This window comes from Styela clava, chromosome 15, assembly GCF_964204865.1.
Source record: "Styela clava chromosome 15, kaStyClav1.hap1.2, whole genome shotgun sequence".
Lineage (NCBI taxonomy): Eukaryota > Metazoa > Chordata > Ascidiacea > Stolidobranchia > Styelidae > Styela > Styela clava.
This window is the reverse complement of record NC_135264.1, coordinates 12,549,125-12,570,813: the sequence shown is the minus strand read 5'-3', so window position 1 is coordinate 12,570,813 and position 21,689 is coordinate 12,549,125. Positions and strand designations below refer to the sequence as shown.

The following is a 21,689-nucleotide window of genomic DNA, read 5'->3' as shown; positions in this document are numbered from 1 at the left end:
TTTGGGTCTTCGATAATCCCGAATTTAGTCTACCTGGTGCAAATAATAGGTCGTAACAAGAATCTGAAAAAAAAAAGTTTACAGTTCTTTTAATGTACAACATATACACAAGTAAACATGTTCAAAGCCGGAATCGATATTTTGTAAATGTTTTTAAAATGATATCATATCTGATTCATGAAGCCCAAACATAGGCAAAATTAAATTAGAATTATTATTGCAAAATAACCATTGAGATATCAAGATTTCTCCATTTCCTGTTTCAACATGGATATAATCAAAACCTACTGCAGGCAATTGTGTATTTTGCTCAAGTCTAATGTGATTAGTGCTAAACAGAATAAAATGGACATAGTAACGTGCTTTCACGTTCTTCCTGCGATAAATTGACGTAATGCTAATCGTTTCCTAATCATATCATCTAAACTACGTGTTTCATTCAATTTACTTTCTATGATAAACCGTATGAAGAGTAGGAAGGAAGTAGGAATAACAGTAGGAAGAGATATTATTCGTCATTTCAATATAAGAGGCCCTGGAAATGACGGAGAATTACTTCCATTTGTGACGCAAAACGGCATGTCCTGCTACAACTGATATGACTCTACGTGTGATAACGTAACTCAATTAATTTAATAATTAAGACCAGTATAACATAATTGAAATCGCGGAAATATACTTTAAGTCTGGATGTCCGCATTTTATATATGACGGACAGCAATATTTTCAGTTTGGCGTTGCATACTCAGTTTATTACACTCAAGAGGGGGTGATGTATTTGGGGTTTCAGGTCTTTTATCAATGATGTAAATGTAATTTAAGTCCAACGATTCACCCACTCAATTATTTGATAATTTATGCAGCCAGGTACTGTTCATGGCTCAAATAATACTTCGGAGGAGATATAAAAAAAAATGGTATTCTTTCCGATTAATGAAGAAACACGTGACTGTCCCTAATCACCATCTTTTTTAGTTCAATGGTTTAATCTTTTATTACGTCTTTTCAAAGAATGTCACTGGAAATGACGTTCACTTTTGTCCGTCTGCCTAGAAGTTTATAAGCGGATAATCAGGCAATATAATTAACGGCATACACCAATTTACAATATAAAATGTAGTCTTTAAATCATGTAATAAGTTATGTAATTATTATATTATGACAATGGGTAAGTGTACTTAAAATTTGTGTGTAAGGTTAACGACATCTACCTCGCTGGTATTGGCGGAATCGTGTCGAGACAGTGTGCATTAACCACAAACACAAGAGTGGAAATCACTCGAAAATTCCTGAACCTGTTCCGGTTTTGTGTGTTGAGTCAATATGATCGATTACTTATCTGATTTCTACCGTATTGGCATACTTATTATTATTTTTGTAATAATATCAATAATTTAAGTAAATATATTTAATTAAAAAAAATGAATGGCAAAGTTTACATTAGTAGGATGTACTTTTTACGCAATTGCTAGCAATGGAAATGATGTTGGTTTACAACTATTAATTAACGACACAAAATGAATTGACCTTTATCTATAGCAATTCGATATTTATTTATGTATATTGAATAATGAAAATCTGCTAATTGTGATAATAAAGATTAAATACTCAGATTTCTAATTTTTATGTCATTCGATTTCCATAACAGCAAAGTTGCGAGCTGTTTAAATTGCTGGAGATTTAACCCGTCTAAACGTGAAATGCAAGAAGTTAAACGAAAAATATAATTTTCGCTGAACTAAAAATTAAAAAACTTTAATCATTTTTACTTTCGTCGACAGACTGGGTAATCTAAATATTTTATGATTATAAACTCAAAGCAGAATGCTAATCAAATCCCACTTAATCAGGAAATGCCGGACCTGCTTACATGCTTTAGTTTAATTCTGTTTTAAAAAATATATGTTTTATTTTAAAATTTTTCAATACTTTTTGTGGCTTTTGATTTCTATAATTGTGAGCTCATTTTTCAATTGCGTACTTGCTTGATTTCCTAAAAAAACGCTCACACGTTGCACATAGTTAATTATAATTTAGTGCAAAAGCGCTAATTAGGCATTTTATGTACAGAGTGTATTGAAAATGGCTTTTTTTCTTGTTTATCATTGATCATTGATTATCACACTCAGGGTGAAGTGATGGATTTGGGGTTTGAGATTTTCATCGATACCAACATGCTTAAATGCGACGCTTTTACCACTAGGTCGTCGGGCCCATTTTCATTTACTTGTTTGGCCACGGTTCATCACTCATTTATTAATTCTGGAGAAATAAAATGATTTATTCTTTCCGACTTTTTTAATTTTTCTCAGCAAAGTCGGTGACTGTCACTAATCATCATCTTTTTCTTTTAATGGCTCAATCTTTTATTACGTCTTTTCTAAGAATGTCAATGGAAATGACGTTCTCTTTTGTCAATCTGTCTAGAAGTTTATGAGCGGATAATCAGGCAATATAATTATTGACACACACCAATTTACAATATAAAACGTAGTAAATAATTCATCTAATAAGTTATGTAATTATAATAATATGACAATGGAAAAGTGTACTAAAGTTTGTGTGTAAAGTTAACGACATCTTCTGACATTCGTGTCAAGACAGTGTGCATTAAATACATACACAGGGAGAAATTCACTTAAGAATTTCTGGCTACTGCACTAGTTGTGGCTGATTCGTTCGAAGACAGTGTGTATTACCCACAAACACAAAGGGGGGGTAACATAAAATCAATATGATCGTTTACTTATCTGATTTCGACAACAATGGCATATTTATTATTTATTCGTGCATTAGTATAAATGAATTAAATATAACGAATTAAATGGAAAGTAGAATATACTTTTTACGCAATGCCAGCACTGGAAATGACGTTGGTTTACAACTATTAGCGACACAAAATGAATTGACCTTTATCTACAGCAATCCGATATTCAATTACATATATTAAATGTTAAAAATCTGCTAATTTGTGTTAATAATGATAGAGTACTCAGATTTCTAATTTTTATATCATTCGATTTCCATAGCAGCAACGTTGTGTGGGCTGTTTGAATTTTCGATGAATTAACCCGACCAAACCTGAAATGCAAGTAGTCCCCGGAAAATAAAATTTTCGCTAATGACAAACTTCGAACTAGAAATTAAAATAACTGTAATCATTTTACATTCGTCGACAGACTGGGTAATCAAAATAGTTTTATGATTATGAACTCAAAGCCGAACGCTGATCGAAATCGCACTTAATCAAGAAATGCCGGACCTACTTACATGATATAGTTCCAAAACTTCCATACGATGCATATAGGTAATAATACGTTAGCGCAAAAGCGTTAATTAGGCATTTTATGTACAAAGTTTACTGAAAATGACTTCTTGTCTTGTCTATCATTGACCCCAAAGTCAATGACCAAGCTGGCAGCCATTAATAACCATAATATATTTTGAAATTGAAGGGTTGCAACAATTACAATTTTGATTAAGCTATCTAATAAGTCATGTAATTAAAACACAATGACAATGGAAAATATGTAATTACAATTACTAAAACTAGATGTAAGTTTAACTAAAATTTTACATTAGTATATTATTTTCTACTAGTATTAGAAAAAGATACAATACTTTTTTACTAGGAAAAATCTAAAAACTAAGATATTGAATTACTCTCGAATTCTTTTTAATACGACCTAATTTACAACACCATAAATTTTTTTATTTCTGATTATGTTAATTCAAATAATTTCTAATCATTAAAAAATCTTTTCCTACAAATTACTGTTGTTAATTTCTACATAAAAATTACAAAAATTTTAATTTTCTGAAATAAATTTTTAGTTGCGTCAAAAAATGGATAAGGCGCCAGAGTACGTCAAAAATTCGAATAAAATTTGTCGAGAAAAATTTCATTTCAACATTGCGACATAAAATATACCCAATGAATTGTATTTTAAACTTGTATAGGTTGCTGTTTGAATTGCTATTTTTCCATTTTGAAATAGAAATTTATTAAATACAAAATATATTTCATTTGAGTTGCGATAAAAATTAGTGTAAATTGATTGAGAGCAATTTACATGTCTTCTGTGTGTTCTCTTTAAAACAATGGATTCGCCCGCAAACTTTTGTTTGTTTGCTCTTGGTGAATTGAATGCTTCCTATTCATGGATCCAATCAATGGATCAATGGATTCAATAGAATTTAAGATAAATCTCGGAGTACCCGTTTTGTAACTTTCCAAGCTTCAGTACTTTCTCGTGGCTTCATACCAACCAAAGATTTTCCAAGTTTTAGCTAGAAAATTCCCTTTTAATTGAAGCGATTCTGTATAAAATTAATAAATTGGAAAAATGTGTGCAAACAGTTTCAAACAATTAACAAGTAATAAAGTGCCCAGAAAGCGAATGCGGAACCGCCACTAGGTGCGCAATTTTTCATTTTAATGCCATCTTCACACAAAATCTCACAGAAATTTTTGAAATAAATAGAATTGCTAGCCCTCTAGCGACAACAATAATCATTAACCACTAAAGTCAAGTTAGTCAAGTAGGTAAAGAGAATTTTTGTTGACAACAACATAACAACAAAACGATCCCTTGGTCCATTTCGTGTCCAATAATCCTAAAGTGCCACTCAAGCAGTTGAGAAAAAAAAACGCAATGCCGACCAAGCATTTTGTGCCGTTAATGATTCAAATGCCGTCTCATTTGAAAAATGTATCATTGGTATTTAATTAAAACAAATATTCAAGTAAAACGGTTTGATAGAAATTAAACTTCAAATATAATGATTCCAAATAGGGGTGTTTTCGATGCAGGTGCCAAAATTCTTTACATACGTTACAATTTTCATATTTGTTCAAACTTAATCACGATCAGTGTGGTCGAAAACCACAAGAAACCACAATCATTAAAAGTTGAAACAAAGAAATTTGATGGCAATAAAAACAATGATGATAAAACAATGTCAAATTGTGAAACTCTAAGACTGAGTTAGGTTAACTAAATAAAATATATCTTCGGTGACCTGCGTTACCCGTTCCATTTTCCTTATTGCTTATGTTGTGTTTTGTAAATGATTTTGCAGAAATTATACAGTTTAATCATTAGAAATTATTGGAAAATGATATGACCAATCACTAGCGCGCACAACCGTGGGACATTGATTTAATTGACCAATTAGCACGGTATTGACGTACACAATCAAGTTTTAATACTGGGTCTAAATTTCCAATATCAACGACAAACATCTAATAATTATTTTTATGACGCACAAACGTGACAAGGCTGTTAGTATATAAGGATTCGGGATTTGTATTCAAATCAGTTTCAAATTGACTGATATATAAGAATATACTAAAAGTTTCTTAATTTTGAATTGAATACGATTTTATTGAAGATGATGAAGAAAATAATTGTTTTTGCGCTCTTTCTGGCGTTATTTGGAATTTGCAATGCTAATTCCCCTTTTGAGGTAAGACAATTTTTTATGTTGCTTTGTTTTTATGCAGTAAATATATAGATATATCTAAATAAGTTACTGAATGTCTGCTAGTTGCAAATTCGGATTTCGTTATCAAATGTATTGTATTTTATTAGGTCTTTACTTTTTAAACTACGCTAACTGTGCAAAATAATTTTTGGAAACAAATTGAATTATCTAATATATAATAATTTTTTTACTTGACGTGTGTACTAATTTATCTTTTAGATAGTAGCCAAAGCAGGAAAGCGTCGGGCTCGAAACAAAGGAGGAAAAAAGATAGATGTGTGTGATGCGTAAGTGAAGTTAAATATATGCATAAATATCAAATAAATGAGTATGAGCTCGTTTTTAGAGTAAATATAAATTTCACTGTTTCATTTCATATGCCATAATTGGCAATCATGCTTTTGTTTATATCAGACTATTGCTTACTATTCATGTACTTATTTATATCATTAACATTATTGTATTATATTTTTAGAAAACAACAAGACATGTGTACAAAAAATTCTAAGAGTCTCTGGGCGGAATCGAAAAAAGGCGAATGTGCAAAGAGAGAATGCATTTTCAATCCCACAACTGGGGTTACTCAACATCCTCAATCAATGTACTACAGATTCAATCCCAATCTTATCAAAACCTCCTCACGAAAAATTCTTTATTCTTTTAAAGAAATAAAAGGAGAAGTTTGCTCGTAAGTACCAATAATAATAAATGATATTTTTACATAAAAATAGATGACTTTGCCATATAGTATTTTGATATATAATATGCTCTAAGAACATAAAGCTCTTGCGTAAACTATTAAAATTTGATATTACTACTGTGTATTTCTTTCCAATTACAAATAATTATCTGTGCCATATAGCACTTTAATGTATACTACTCTAAGTACATTGAGCTCTCGCTTAAATTATTAAAAGTTTGAATTGTTCATTCATATATTTGTTTTTAATTGCATTAAATTTTCTTTTTAGAATAAAAAACCAGCCTTGTTCGTGTCGAAATGAAGAAAAATGTCATTGTGAAAGCGACTCGGCAAAATTCTGCAAGCAGCAGTATAGAATTGAAAGAAATTACTTCATTGTTTATAATTCTGAAGGACTGAGAGTATCAACAGTCTATCAGCAACCACAAGAGCAGCAGCAAACAAACCAATACGGATCTCAGTACACTGGAGGCCAGCAATATCCAAGCAACTTCGAGCAATTCCAACATTATCAACCACAAGCCAGGACCGGAGAAGTTGGACATGTTGATGATGACAGTGACGAAAACAAACCAAAGGCCCAAACTAAAGTTAGATCTGGAGAGATTGGAAACGCTGGCAACGGATACGGTATGGGAGGTGCTGCTCAGTATTACAGTGCTGGACAATCTCATCAATATAATCCTATGATGCAATTCCAAGGACAGCAAGGCTATTATCCGTCAAACCAGCAACAAGCACCATCCTACCCCACCGGAAGCCAAAATTCTCAGTCTGATATGATGAGATTCCAAATGCTGGCACAAAACCTTCAAGCACAAAAGTTTCAAGGTGGATTCCCACAAATGAATGGATACCCTTCATCTGCTTACCCCCAACCACAACAAAACCCACAAGGTTTCTACCCCCCGCAGCAAAATTATTATCCTTCCACTCAAGGGGTAGTAGGTACAAACATGGCAGGGCCACCATACGGTTCAACAGCAGGTGGTCATCCATTCTCACCTCCTATGAATAGCCAACAGTACTATCCTGCACCCCCAGCACCCTCTGCACCAATGGAAGAAAACCAAGAGGAAGATCCAGGACAGGAAAGAAGTTTGGACGATGGTAACACTGAGACATATGATTCATCTTCCACGGAAAATCAACATGAGCAGCCTACTCAACAGTACCAGAATACTTACTATTACCCACAGCAGCAGCAACAGCAACAAGGTTACCAATATCCCCAAACTTACATGCCACAAAGCCATATGCCACAAATGCCACAAAATCATATGCCACAGGCACCAATGGGCCACGCTCAAGGAGGCATGGCCAGCTCAGCCATGCTCCGGTATCTCATGTTCCAAGGTGGAGCATCGTCTAACGGCAACTCTTTCTTGACGCTTCTTCCATATCTGATGCAAAATCCACATTTCTCTCAGATGATAAGATTTGAAACATTATACATCATGGTAAGTTGGTTAATTTTTATTATTTTGCTATATTAAATAATTTTCCAACGACTTTAATTACAAGTACTCACGACTTTTTTATAATTAGTCTTACACCACTCATAATTGAAATTGAAATAATTTGTTTATGGCCAACCTGTAGTCAATTTAAATTAATGAATGACAATTATGTATAAATTGTTGTGTTGGTAAAATATTTTCACATTACTTCTGCTGTGGTACAATTGATTTATCTTTGTTTATTTTGAAAATTTCAGGTACCAGATGGATGCAAATGTCAAAAAGGAGCACCTAATGTTCAGCAAACTAGCACACCACAAAGGCCAAACTTCAATTTTTGGGGACAACCTCAATATCAACAACAATATAGTCCGTATTCAAATTACCCATCATACCAACAAGGATCTCAAGGCTATTCTCAACAACCAAGTTACCCTCAATACCAAGACCCATCAGCAAATCTTTATTCACAAGGCATGCAAAGAAGTTTTGGCGCTATGGGTGGTATGGGAAGTATGTTTTATAATCCATATGCTCAGCCAAATCAACCCACAAGACAAAGATCGCCTCGAACCCCAAGAAAAAGACAGTCAAGAAAAAGAGATAATAAAAAAGATAATAAGGATGACAAAAAAAAGAAAGATGACAAAGATGACAAAGACGACAAAAAATCCAGTTCATAGTCGAAAATTTTAATTTTTTTTAATTTTTTATATTCACTGAATTTATCAGAAATACTATATATTTTTGTTTTTCTTTTTTATATCTCTATACAAAGTAGACATTGTTGAAAATTTCTTTTGTGTCAACTTAAGCTATGTTATAAATATAAACGTGACTTCAAAAACGAAACTATGGGGTCTGCTGGAAACATTTAAATAAATAAGAGAATGTTGGGATAAAATGCAGCATCTACAGTAGACATAGTTTCCAAATGTGTAGCTGTTAGATCAAGTTACTAAGAGTGATAGTAATTACAATAAAGGTCTCCTCTATGCAAAAAGTAGCTATGCTTAAGGATTTTAAGTGACAGTAAACTTGATTTCAAAGACATTTTCAAATATTAATATCGATAGTTTTATTACTTTTTTTGGTACTCCCGAAGTATGTGAACCAAGATGGCGGACACTGGAACGTAGTATGTGCACCTGGTTAGGGTTTGGCCATAATTTCAGGTACAAATACTACGGGAGTCACTTGGCTATTCCTTGAGTCGTAATAAACCCAAAATAAGGAATATTGGAATAAAATTATTATATGGCCTAACCCCAGCCTGGTACACATACTACCAGGTGTCCGCTATTTTGGTTCACATACTTCGGTAGTACTCCTTTTTTTGTTGTCCTCATAGGATGCAAATAATATATTATTATCGACTATTATTTTGTAGAATGCAATTACATGAAAATAAATATTTTTTAAAGCTAATCTTGACAATTCACGCTATTCAAAATGCCAATCTTCGGTTTAAATGCTGTCCTGGCGTTATATCGCTAGGGTATCCATAACTTTAACTCTCTTTATAAAATGTTCCTTCTCGTGTTTTATTAGCGTGTATTAAAGCATGTTTGCTCTTTATCGAAGGCAATCAAATGAATGGAAAGTTGAGTAAATCAATGAAAAACAGAGTAAAATATTCAAATTCCAAATTTGATTTGTAAATTCTAATATGAAAAAAGCAGAAAGGTATACTATTCATTTACAACGAACTAAAAAGCTGTAGCAGTGCTTTGCCATTTATTTAGTAATGAAAGCAAAACTACACCATATTTTACAACTTTTAAAATTAACGAAATTTCATTTCGGTGCGTTTCAGGGAATAAAAAGGACCACCATAATTCCAATGAAACCAATCAATGCCATCCGCCCATACAGATTTATAATTTCCTCCGTTCCAGTAAATTCCGTTGAGGTTTGAGTGACGACATTCGTTATACCACCAACCGCCCTTGTGACGCAATGCACATTTTGTAAAAGCCGAATCATTGTCCCTGTCTCTTGTAGAAAATTTCTGATTGTTATGCCATGCCATCGAGTCTCCCAATTTACTGTGGCTACTACTAAATCCTCTCACATTAAGCCGGTAACCGACGCATTCGTCACCGATGGAGAATATTCTGAAAAAGTAACATGAAAAATTAGCAAATTTCATAAAACGTGTCAAGTTTAACGAGCCAAAAAGAGATCACATATAATCGGTTGTATCGCTGACATATTTAGCTATGTTTGTTTCTGCTTTGACAATAATCTGATTGGCCCACAAAAAGTAAATCTAAGTATGATTTATAAAAAAGAATAATAGTAATGCAAAAACTACAACAAACTGAGCTGGAACTGAATCGGATAAAATAATTAAAAATCGTAATATAGCCTAGTCGGTACGTCAGATACTTCCATAACAAACTACGCGTCAAAGAATTTATATTATGGGCTAAGAAACGTAGAACGACTATAGGAGAAACCTTAGCCTTGCGTAATATGTGACCCTAATTATTTTTAGATAAAAACAAAGAAGGTCAAGTTATATTACTCACGAATATTTTGCAAAACCTTTTTTTCCTGTCCAATTTTCCAAGTCAATTCTGAGCTCAAAAATTTTACCCTTCATGATGTCTCGCATGACCTCCAATCCTAAAAGTTAAACGAATAACCATGAAGAAGTTTGTAGAGAGCTATATTGGCGTATGTCGATTACAGCATAGGCGTAGCCAGGGGGTCTTGAGGGGCCATGTTCCCTTCGAAAATTTTCAATTTTTTTTTTTCAGTGCGGCAATTTTACGGCATTTGCAGTGAGACATAAAATCCTACGCTTTTTTCATCATCATTTTCGTCCATTCTTGAACGGTTCACTAAAAACCGTTTCCTGGTTTAATATCAATAATCTGTTCACCAAATGAACCAAACGAGATAGATGAAAATACGCGGTTATGCGCCTCAGGCAACTTCGACAGCGAAGTAGAGCTATTACCCCCTCCAATTTTGGGCTGGCTACGCCCTTAGAACACTATGTCTAAATTTGCCTACTTTTAGTAAAATATCTTTTACACAACATAGCAATAGACCAATAATCTAATAACCAATTTACTTCTGTATCCTATCAAAATCTTTGAACTAACATACAAAACATACCAAGCCAGAATTCTCCTGTTTTTAATCCAAATCCATATTTGTAGCTACTCCAATTTTTGTAAAAATTCACTGAACCATCTTGGCGACGTTGAAATACCTTAAAGGCAATTGAAGTTATGTTTATCACATGTTAATAAAATATATACCATATTAAACTATGTAGGTAAACATTGGCCAGAATTTTAAATTTTATTGTTTCTCCAGTATTTCAAGGTACCAACTTGTATTTTTTTCAAATAATAGCAAATGTAAAACTTCGTAACTTTTGAGAAACATCAATATAGTATAGTATGCTCACGGTCCAGCCTCCTCCATTGGTTGCCATATCGCAATAAACTTGTACTCCAAGTCTTAATCCATCAGGATATAGAGTATACAATCCGCTTGATCCACTAACATCTCGACAACTCTTTGGTCTCCGAGATCCGGAATAAACAAACGAATATCTGCTTGTGGCTTCGGAAAAAAAAACTCGGTTTTATTCACCTTCAAATCTTCATTTTCGATATTTTCCTCCTTTCAAGCACCATATGTTGCAATATTATTTATTTCAAATTTAATTTAGATCCTAACTTCCATGCACAACCCAAAAACATATGAATTTACCTCTCGATGCCACAAAAGTGCATGCGTAGATGACAAACAGCAAAACTCCGAAAATGTACATGTTTCCTGTTGTTGTCGTCAACGAGGTTTGCCGATTTTCGTTATAATCACTAAGTGCATTGCAGTTAGATTTAATCCTGTCACGTATAAAAATTTCCAGCCCAGGGCATTTTGCAGTAAAAAATAAGCCATTTTTTGTAAGTCTCTTGAGGTCACCCACTGTTTTTATGCTGAATATATTCAAACCAAATTTGTCTGCTAATTCTTTCAACATTTGTATCACGGCAAGAGATGTGATTTTTGAATTTTATTTATTAATTTGCACTCATCTTACTATTTCCAAACCCAGGTCATAAATATTCGATTCTCTAAAGAATTATAGTAAACAGTGAAAAAACAAACCAAAAAAGGCTGATATTCTGAATCTTGATCGAAAAGACAAATGTAATGGCTTTAAAACAATGAATACCCGTTATAGCCTGCAGCATGTCAGCCTGTCAAATGATTATCCCTCTAAACGAAAACAGTAGTTCTCAAACGGTGGGTAAAAATTTTTTCAGGGGGCGTCAGGCTAAATAGAAATATTCATTTTATTTGATCTTGTCTCCCTCATTTTGAATATGTATTTTTTTTTATTGTTCAGAGATCGCGATTCCATCAACGTATTTTTAACGTGTATTTTGAATAAAACATACTTTCGCCTTACTATTTGTTTTTGCAGCTTGTTGTTCTAACTAGTTATTTTTGAGGTGGCCGCGAAAGTTGACGAATTTAAAAAAGAGGGCAGTTTGAGAACCACTGCTCTACTAAAGTTTATATTTGTATAATATACCCTGGTATTGTATTTAATATCATCGTCGGGCATAGTTCTTTCAATATTTCTGTGGCTATACAAAATAGGCACCAACAATATAAGCGAGTCTGAACGATTTCTCGCGTTCTGATCCTGATGGTGATCATAGTTTGTTTCGCGTTTTTGTTATTGCCTCAATGCTCTTAATGTAGAATTTTGTTCAGCCAATACCACATACAAAATCATAGTTGAATTAAACACATTTTTATTAATCGGTATATGCACAAGTAATCAGCACTTTTTGAATTACAAACTCCTTGTTAGGATGTTCTGCTCAGCGCACATGCATCCAGCTGGAATCTGGGAAAGAAATTTATAATCAGATCAGTTTTATTGAATAACCAATCCGGATTATTCCAGCACATTACGTTATTTGGTCTATTCCAAATTGCCGCGTATTGTAAGCTAAAAGTATGACTCATATAGTATTACTTTGTGGGTCGATCGTGTTAGTTTTTGAAGATGGATCAAACATAAGCGGTGAATAAACCTAAGGATAAATTAAATAAAACCAATTAAATAATATATTAAAAATATATTAAGTCAGTACCTCAAAAAATCAAAGCACAAACCATACATGTTAGTATATATATATAAACAAAAAAAAACTAGAATGTGTACAACACGTTCTATTCAAAAAGCAAGGACTTGCAACATACTTACATTTACTTTAACCGGTTTTTTAACAGACATCCACTTCCCATCTTTCTTCTCACTAATCCAAGCTTTTATCCATGTCTTAACACCCCAGTTTCGACATCTGCATGGAATTATTCCACTGCTGCATCGCTTTATTAGACCATTCCAGTGTTGTTTACTTGAAATAAAATTCAGTAATTTAGGATTTGTTCATGAATTGTATTTATGCTTTTCCGTATTTAAAGCCATTTGAAAATCATTTTTATGTCAAACCTAATGAGTTCACACATACACACACAGTCACACAAACGCACACTCACATAATATATTTTTACATTTCTTACTCGCATTCGCTTCCATTTACTATAAATTCTTTCACAATATTAACTGCTTTTGATTTTCCGTTCTCAGTGAGTATCCCTTTTTTAATATTAAAATAGCATTTTTTCTCTTCGCATTTCGACTTTTTGTCCTTTTGGCATGATTTTGGTCTTTTCGACCTAAAAGGTTATAAATTAACATTTTGATTTTTTAAACTAGAAAAAATCACGTTTGAAAGCAGGAAAACGTACCATGTCAATCATTTGTTATTTATAAGTCGCCATCAAAAAATATGAAAGAAAAAAAACCTTGACGTTTTATTATCCTCTTATACTCTATATATCTTATACTTACGGTAAACTTTTCACAGAACATGGCGGCAGAGATGGAAGCTTTCGAGACGAACCCGTAACGCAAACTGCCGCACACGCAGCAATACACAGCAGCAGAACAATTCTCATTATGCTACGAGCAATAGATCATCGGAATACTTTACCTCATTCGCTTACTTTTATAGACATGAATCAACAAGAAAGGCAAATCACGATGACGTAAGGTATATTCTTGACTATGATTTTTTTTTATATATTATAATATGAGAGAATGTATTTTTTTGTATAAAACGCTCTGAGGAGAGCAAAAATAATAATTCAAGGGTAATAAACAATTCGTGTTCTGAAAGGACCTTTCCCTTTTTCCCAATATTTGTTTTTATATTTACCTGATCCTCCATTTTTTTATTCAATTATGTAGACTATTTGTGATTTTAATAAAAAGGGCTGCGATTAATTTCAAAAACGATTCATACTGTTATTTTGCTGTTTTAATTAGATTTCATTTTTTCATGCCGTTTAATAATAATAGTCTTATTTATACGATGAGTTTTCCGTAATAAAGTGTTAGCCATTTTCCCACTTATGCGGTCTGAGTATGTTGGAAAAAATATGTAAAACAGTTTGATTTGTTATATCTAATCCAGTTGACATTTTATCTCTAACCTAGTAATCCGCAATTGTTGTTAAATATGTGTAGTTCAAACATGATATATTTAACTTAGAACGCACACGTCGTTAGGTACAATATCACGACATTCAAATGTTTCAAATTTATGATTTTTTTCATTTTTTGTTTAGGAAATTGTGGGTTATTCAACACAGACATGCATTGTTAAATTTGAATCTTTTTCTAATGACAACTCCATTAACATGCGATTGAATTGAGCAATTAAATTAATTGCAATTAATAAAGCAGTTTTAATCGTTATTGAACTATATATATATGTTGGGTAATATTGAAATACACGAGCCATTTCAAGATTAAATTTTTTATGTATTTATTGTCAAATCGTTATTGGGACATTGTTTAGTTTAGACGACAATACCGGTACATATTTCAGTCCGTGTTCATTCCTGATTAGACTTGAAAATTCCAAGTAACGTTATGGACATCCTAATTAATTATCGCTAAAGAAAATTCTAAATGTCATATAGTATCTTGTCCAATGTTGATTCTCTCTCGTATAAATATGCCATACCCCTCCTGAATTATTTTTCTTTGCGCCAATATTTATTCTATCTTATTCAATGTGGTGTCTCATTCTAGCACTTGTATTAACTTGTTAAAATTACTTTCGCACACTGTTTTCAACACAGTGCAAACTTGAAGTGTCTAGTACCATTGCTTTCAATATTTTTAAATGCTTATTTTTAATATATAAGTGTTGTTTAAATAAAAGATGATAATCTTTTCTAATGAAAGGGTGTTTACTAATTCATATCTTAATTGAATTTCATAAATATTCAATTATTTTTACCAGATTTTACGCCATGCTTTGTGATTTCTATCCATACATTTCCAAGGATAACCTTTCTTATATAAGATTCCCCCTGTTGGATATTATTTTGAACAGCCAGGCTTTTATCGACCTATAATTGGTTTTCCGTTTGACATAGGCAACAATTTTGATGACATTGAAAGAGGAGATTATTTGACTAATTTCCTAGTAATATGGAACTTCTATAATCTATATTATAAAATTTATTTAATAAACCAACGTAATACTTCGTAGTACATTTGTACATGAGTAATTTTTGCGGGTATACAAATTTTATTTTTGTTTTACCATCATAATGCCAAGTTTTTACATCTCGATATATTTTGTGTTAATTTATTTTTGTGACATATAAGATACATATAAATGGTCAAAATATAAACATAAATTCCTGATTGTTGATGAAGGATTTCATAGAAATGCTTCAATATGAAAAGAAAACTCAACTTCGAAATGCACATATTTGCTTGTATTTGTTTATATTGCTCCAGAAATAATGCCGCTCCGAATAGAAATTAATAATTACGAATAAAAATTTCAATTTTTTTTTTTATCTTAACTGCTTCATCAGCCATCGAATTTAGTCATCAGGTTCAGTACACGTGCAACCCCCTGGCACCTATAAAATACAATAAATATTATTTGAAAAAAAATTATTATTTTTACATTGATATTATATTTTTAATTATTACGGGTGCTAATCAATCGCAACATAACTCGTTCTATTATTTTTTTTCCATTTCCATTCTATATCACCTTTTACTTGAGGCCTACATTACCTAGCTTTATAAATCAAAAATACATGTATAGTCTACACAAACACATATAGAAAAATTTATGGCGATAATAGATAATTACCCTGATGAGAATGTCTGGTTTCAGAACAGATTTTACCCATTTTCCATCGATTTTCATTTTTACCACACCGTCCCTCGAGATCCATTTTCCCTTAGTTTTGCACTTACATGGGCAACGATGACCAGAGCATTTCTGCCCCGCTTTTCTGTTATGTGGAAACAATGGAAAATTTTTTTTTAATATTTTCAAAGATATCTCAGTTGATTGAAAAGTTAATTTATTTGTCAATTTATTAAACATTTTAAAATAAAAAATAACATATTTTTATTCTGCAAAATCGAAGAAAGAAATTCGTTTTGGACTAATTTGGCAAAATATAAATTGAAAAAAAAATATAACCAATTTTGGTTCAAAAAAACAAACAATAAAACGTGATAATATTTTTCTTCGTATACACACTAAAAAATCAAACTATATATACTTGCCCGCATTCTTCGACTGGTTCTTTGATTTTTTTCGCTAATTCTACACTTTCGAATTTATTGTTTATCCATATCATGCCTTTTTCTGCCGTAAAAGTACACCATCTATGAAGGCACCTCACGGACTGTGGGAACTGTGTGCATTTCATGGGGTTCTCTAATCTGAGATATTACGTATTAATTTATTACATAAATACCATGCAATTATTAACATATAAATAATCAAACACAATTTGCAAAAAAGCATAACGCAAGGAAAGGTAGTTAGTTACATAATTACTAATTAAACACAAATTATTCAGAACTTGCGTAGGTTTAAACTTACTTTAATTTAATTTTCGTTAAACTTGGAGTTTGAAAAAAAAAAAAAATTTATTATTATTGTGTAAATATGCATATAACACTTTGATCAGCTATCCATAAACAGCATTTTCTCCTTGTGAGAAAATTGAAAAATTTGTAAAAAAAATAAAATAACAAATAAAATGAGAATATCGGACGGAGACCGAAGACTTATCGATAGAGACTGCGGTTTCGATTCATGACTCTATAGTGACACCGCGTGTCTCATCACTAATTAAGTAATAACTCGCTAATTATTCGACATAATTCATCCAAAATCAATAGGCGTCTGGTCCGAGATATGATGAATGCACATGCAAAATTTGGAGCAGTTTAAATCACGCCTTTGTGAGATATCGCGTGCATCTAATAGACAAACAGACAGACAAATAGGCAAATATTTATCAACATACATACCGATCTAAAGATCGATAAGTAATAATAACTCTTTAAACAATTGGACTTCTTAGTCTTCAATACTCACGGTGGTTCTTTTGTTATGCATGCCGGAAATGGCATCTTCTTATTTTTCATGTTCGCCGAACTTAGCACCACACATGTGGCGAAAATCACGAGCGTAAAGAGTTTCATTGTGATGCAACAATAAGAGCATATGAAACTTGTCTCAGCAGATCGGCGTTATATAGAAAGATTGGAATGAAAAAAACGCAAATGTTGTTGAAGAAAAAAGTTGTTTTGAATCTGAAATTTCGATATTTGAGAGAAATGAAAGAAAAAAAGTTTATGACATCTGTATTTATTTGTACGAAAATTAATTTTATTATTTGCAGGTAATTCCTTATGGCATCGTTTTGATTTAAAAAACACTCTCTGTCCTATTGATTGCAACCTGCGATAAACAATGTACAGCTTCACGTCAGATTATTTTCAGACGGTTGGTCTGATTCAAATTGTATTTGTTACAATTTATATAAACAAATGTTAACTGTCAAAAACTCATTTAAACCAATTATACCACTAAATAGCCGAATTGAATATTAAAATATTTGAACATTCAATAGATTTTATCGTATTTTTGAAAATAACAATTTTTTCACTTGAAATATTGAACACTTAACTTATTCTATTTTAGGGCTAAATGATGAAAAACCATATTTTTCATTATAAAAAATTGAGGTTTTTAAATCTGAAATTTCCATCTAATCCATCTCAACCATACTTCCCAATGGTTGTAGTTTAATCCGTTCAGAACTTTTTGTGATGCCGTGGTTTATTAAAAAATAAATAATTGTCATTCAAAATGAACAAAATAAATTTTTGTTTTTGAAATGCCATGGAGCGGTGAATAATTTTTTTTTTTTCATATATTTAAAATACGAGTAGACCGAAAGTTGAATCCGCACTTAAAGTTGATAGGAATTCGATATTTTATATGGAATTTTTGGCGCTCCAGTAGTATGTGTACCAATATGGAGGTAACTAATTTTTTCCGACTACTTTACATTAAGTTGTCTAAAGTGACGGAAGCCTATGGGCAGTGGGTATATTCACGTGGCTGACAGAGACAGTCTCTGAACTCGTAGAATAGAAGTAAAATAAGGAAAATCGGAATAAAAATATGGCCTAACCCTAACCTGGTACACATACCATACGGAAGGACCGAATTTTTCACCTAATTTCTTATTCAATTGTGTATTCACGTATAAAAGCCTTCGTTATGTATTCTCAACTTTAAAAAGATAAGTATACAAAACATATTTAATAAAATTATAATGTGATCGGTCATTAGATCGCTAGAAAAATGCATTGATGCCGAATCACAGGCTCTTATCATGAAAAACAATTGTACTTTGTTCGTTGTTAACCAAATCACTGATATAAAACCTCTCCAGACTATAGCAAAAGAATTCTGCTCACAACAATGTTAATCCTACAGAAAAACACAACAACGAGTGACTTTGGGATTTTTGCATGAGCAATGAGGTGTTAGCAGATAGATGTACGAGATTGTACTGGTGAGTCGGAAATACCGCCTGCATCGACAATGCAACACAAAATGTGAAATTATCAATAATAACGAAAATGAATCCAAGTCCAAATGAAGTTTTTTGTTTTGTTTTTTAAAATAGTCACACAAATTCCCACCTCAATTATTGGTGAGCGCGCATTGCTACAACAGGTTCGATATCATGTGTTTCAGCGTTTTCATTATGACGTCACAGACTCGAAGAATTTGACCTGGGTCCTTTGTCTATTACTCGATTCTTTGATTCTACCAATACCTGAGTTGTCAGATTTCCAATAAAATAAAAAATAAAAAGCAAATTGTGTCGTACTTTTGTTTCTTCAACTAGAAACATGTATTCTTTACTAATTTTAGCGGACACAAGACAATAGTGGAGTATTAATGAAGAGTTCTGAATCCTTGTATATATTTAATTCTAAAACCTTATTTTTGGGGGTTAATATTGATGCTTTTCCACCAATTTACATTTGTCCATCAATTCACAAGTTACTGTTTTTTGAGTATTTTTCGCTCTGTAATAAAACCACAAAAACAAGTATCATATTGTTTACTCAAACTAGCCTTACTATCGTTATAAACTAATCAAACAATGTTGTCTGGAATACAATTTATTTTATTGTCAAAATATTCAAAATTAGTCTATAACAGTTTATTTTTCACAGTTTAGGATTTCAATGCATTACATTATTTTTGAACAAACGTTAAGAAAAAGCAAACAAAAAACACATTATAAGCGCCAATGTTTCAAACCATAATTAAATGTTCTAATTTTTGCCAGCAATTGAAAGGAAAGCTGATTTATCTAGGAGGTACATTAACCACTGCACACATGCATCCATCTGGGATCCGAAAAAAAAATTAAAAAGTCAAGAATAATAGTATAAATTGTTGTTAATCAAAACTCTAGCTTTGTCGAGAATTAATAACATTTTCGAAGGTTTGAAATGTCACATTCTTATAATTTAGTAATTTTTAATTCTATCAATATTCTATTTTCATGTTTTTGATCTTGTTTACAATATATATAAATTTTGTACGGAGGCATATTTCACACCAAAAAAAACATAAAAATACAGATATATATTGTTAAAGTGCTTCAAATAACATAACTTGTACATAAAACTATAAGTCTGAAAATGCACAACACTTGTACCCAAATTTATTAGTAATTTAATCGGATCAAAGTTTCAAATATTTTAATGATGTAAATATATTTCGAAACCTATCAGTTATGTAAGTTCACCACACAGTGCACATTGAATGACATTTTGTGACATCATAGGTCAGATGACGTCATAGATAGTTTAACATACTTTTCCTTTGCTATCACCCCTAACTCTTTTCATTGTCTTTATAAAATTGTAAATACATAAAACAAAATACCGTGAATCTGATCCAGCGTTTTTTTACTTCTAATTTCCCAGAGATCTTTACCCAAACATAAGCCTTTTCCCATAATGTTTTGCCTTTGAGGCTACATTTGCACGGAATAATATCGTTGCTACATTTCTTTCCAGATACCCTGTTCCTAGAACAAGTGCCGGAAAGATAATATCAAAAAGATAAATTACAATATTCAGACGGCAAGGTCGACTCGAATTGTATAATTCTAAACTAAAGAATGATAATTCTAAATTGTTTCAATAAAATATCAGTTAAGTTGAGAAATCTTTCATACTGTCAAAAAAAAAAACTACTCTATGATGTGATTGCATATAGATTTGTAGTAGTAAAACTCAGTGTAGACATACTTGCATTGTTCCACGTGTTTGTTCAATGCCCATCTCAATTTAACTGTTTCCCAAGTGTTCAATTTACCCTCTTTAACACGAAAAATGCAATCTCTTTGTAGACATTTGGACACTGGCTTCGTTTCGCATTGGTCGGGATTCTTCGATCTGTGGTATTGAAAAAAATAAAATGAAATTATAATCACGAATAAACTCCTAAGAACGGTGACATATAAGAGAGCTATTCATTGCTATATCTGCTATACTTACGGCAGGTTTTTTACCCGCTCTAGAGCTTCCATCAATATAAATTATTATAAACACAGATTTTTTTGCTCCAATAAAAAATTTTTAGACCTATATTTTAAGTTAAAGGAAGAGTACTTCTTAAACAAAACGGAAATATTAATGAAAATATAAGAGCCAATTATCAAAAACTTCTAAAATCTAATTTCTAATTGGTCTTGAATGACCACCGCTAGTTGACAATAGCCGAAAATTTCAATCGCTCAAAATTGAAATGTCAAATATTATTTTCAATTTACAGTATGTCAACTGTAACAATAAAAATGAATAAACTCGTCGCAATTTTTCAGTTTTACAAATATTTGTTTAAAAACCATGACAATTCAATTGACGAAGAACAATGCTGGGATTCGAATTTTTCTATGATTAAGCTTTCTTTTGAAGGACAAATTTGAAGAATCTTAGACTGGAATACTATTGACAAAATTTCTCAAATGAAGAGATGTTTTTAAAAAATAGGTATTTAAAATTCGATGCAATGTGACATTCGGCCATCGACGCTGTTAGATATAACAATGAGTACCTAATTTTTTAATTGTATTTTAATACGATTTTCCTCCGAAAAAGAAGCATAAGAAACCTGAACTAAAAGAAAAAAAATAGGCAACCCTAGCAAGCAAATAGTTAGGTCGAAGCTTTCCTTACCTAATATTTCCTGCTATTCCGTAAGTAAAAAGTAGACAAAGTGGAGGCGATATTTTTACTGCAAGACCGAATTGCGCTGTTGTTATAATTGCTGGCATTTATTTTTGTAACGAAATACTTTCAGATCTATATCGAGTTAGCGAAGGAGCAAATAAGATAAGTAATAACTCAAATTTCATTTTTTTCATAAAAAATCGGAACGGGAGAATTCCTAAAATAGATTTATTTATGCACGATATAGTGCTTTTTATTGTTTTTAGTTTTTCTTTGAGGTAGCTTTTCGTGGTACCACAGTATTTTGAAATAAATATGTGTTTATGAAACATTTGAAGCTCGTTTTATCAAGCTAAGTATATCACGGTATGAGCGG

General features: G+C 31.9%; 4 protein-coding genes across 4 annotated transcripts; 1 reads left to right on the top strand and 3 right to left on the bottom strand.

Annotated features, from left to right (window-relative positions):
• The first annotated feature begins 5,326 nt into the window (after positions 1–5,326).
• On the top strand, positions 5,327–8,508 carry LOC120333994 (uncharacterized). The gene is made up of 5 exons (XM_039401430.2): positions 5,327–5,469; positions 5,707–5,774; positions 5,963–6,175; positions 6,459–7,650; positions 7,908–8,508. Exons 1-5 carry the CDS (start codon positions 5,395–5,397, stop codon positions 8,331–8,333), a joined length of 1,974 nt encoding a protein of 657 aa, XP_039257364.2. The 5' UTR covers positions 5,327–5,394; the 3' UTR covers positions 8,334–8,508.
• Positions 8,509–8,701: 193 nt separating this feature from the next.
• LOC120333995 (microfibril-associated glycoprotein 4-like) lies at positions 8,702–11,462 on the bottom strand. The gene is made up of 5 exons (XM_039401431.2): positions 11,386–11,462; positions 11,078–11,235; positions 10,780–10,876; positions 10,185–10,281; positions 8,702–9,767 (listed from the first exon to the last, which is right to left on the bottom strand). The coding sequence occupies exons 1-5, from the start codon at positions 11,444–11,446 to the stop codon at positions 9,437–9,439; spliced, it is 744 nt and encodes a 247-aa protein (XP_039257365.2). The 5' UTR covers positions 11,447–11,462; the 3' UTR covers positions 8,702–9,436.
• A 968-nt stretch (positions 11,463–12,430) lies between these two features.
• Positions 12,431–13,668, bottom strand: LOC144432392 (uncharacterized). The gene is made up of 4 exons (XM_078120434.1): positions 13,553–13,668; positions 13,222–13,377; positions 12,902–13,055; positions 12,431–12,538 (listed from the first exon to the last, which is right to left on the bottom strand). The coding sequence occupies exons 1-4, from the start codon at positions 13,657–13,659 to the stop codon at positions 12,485–12,487; spliced, it is 471 nt and encodes a 156-aa protein (XP_077976560.1). The 5' UTR covers positions 13,660–13,668; the 3' UTR covers positions 12,431–12,484.
• A 1,682-nt stretch (positions 13,669–15,350) lies between these two features.
• On the bottom strand, positions 15,351–17,285 carry LOC120334373 (uncharacterized). The gene is made up of 4 exons (XM_039401877.2): positions 17,136–17,285; positions 16,313–16,471; positions 15,888–16,032; positions 15,351–15,648 (listed from the first exon to the last, which is right to left on the bottom strand). Exons 1-4 carry the CDS (start codon positions 17,240–17,242, stop codon positions 15,610–15,612), a joined length of 450 nt encoding a protein of 149 aa, XP_039257811.2. The 5' UTR covers positions 17,243–17,285; the 3' UTR covers positions 15,351–15,609.
• Positions 17,286–21,689: the final 4,404 nt, after the last annotated feature.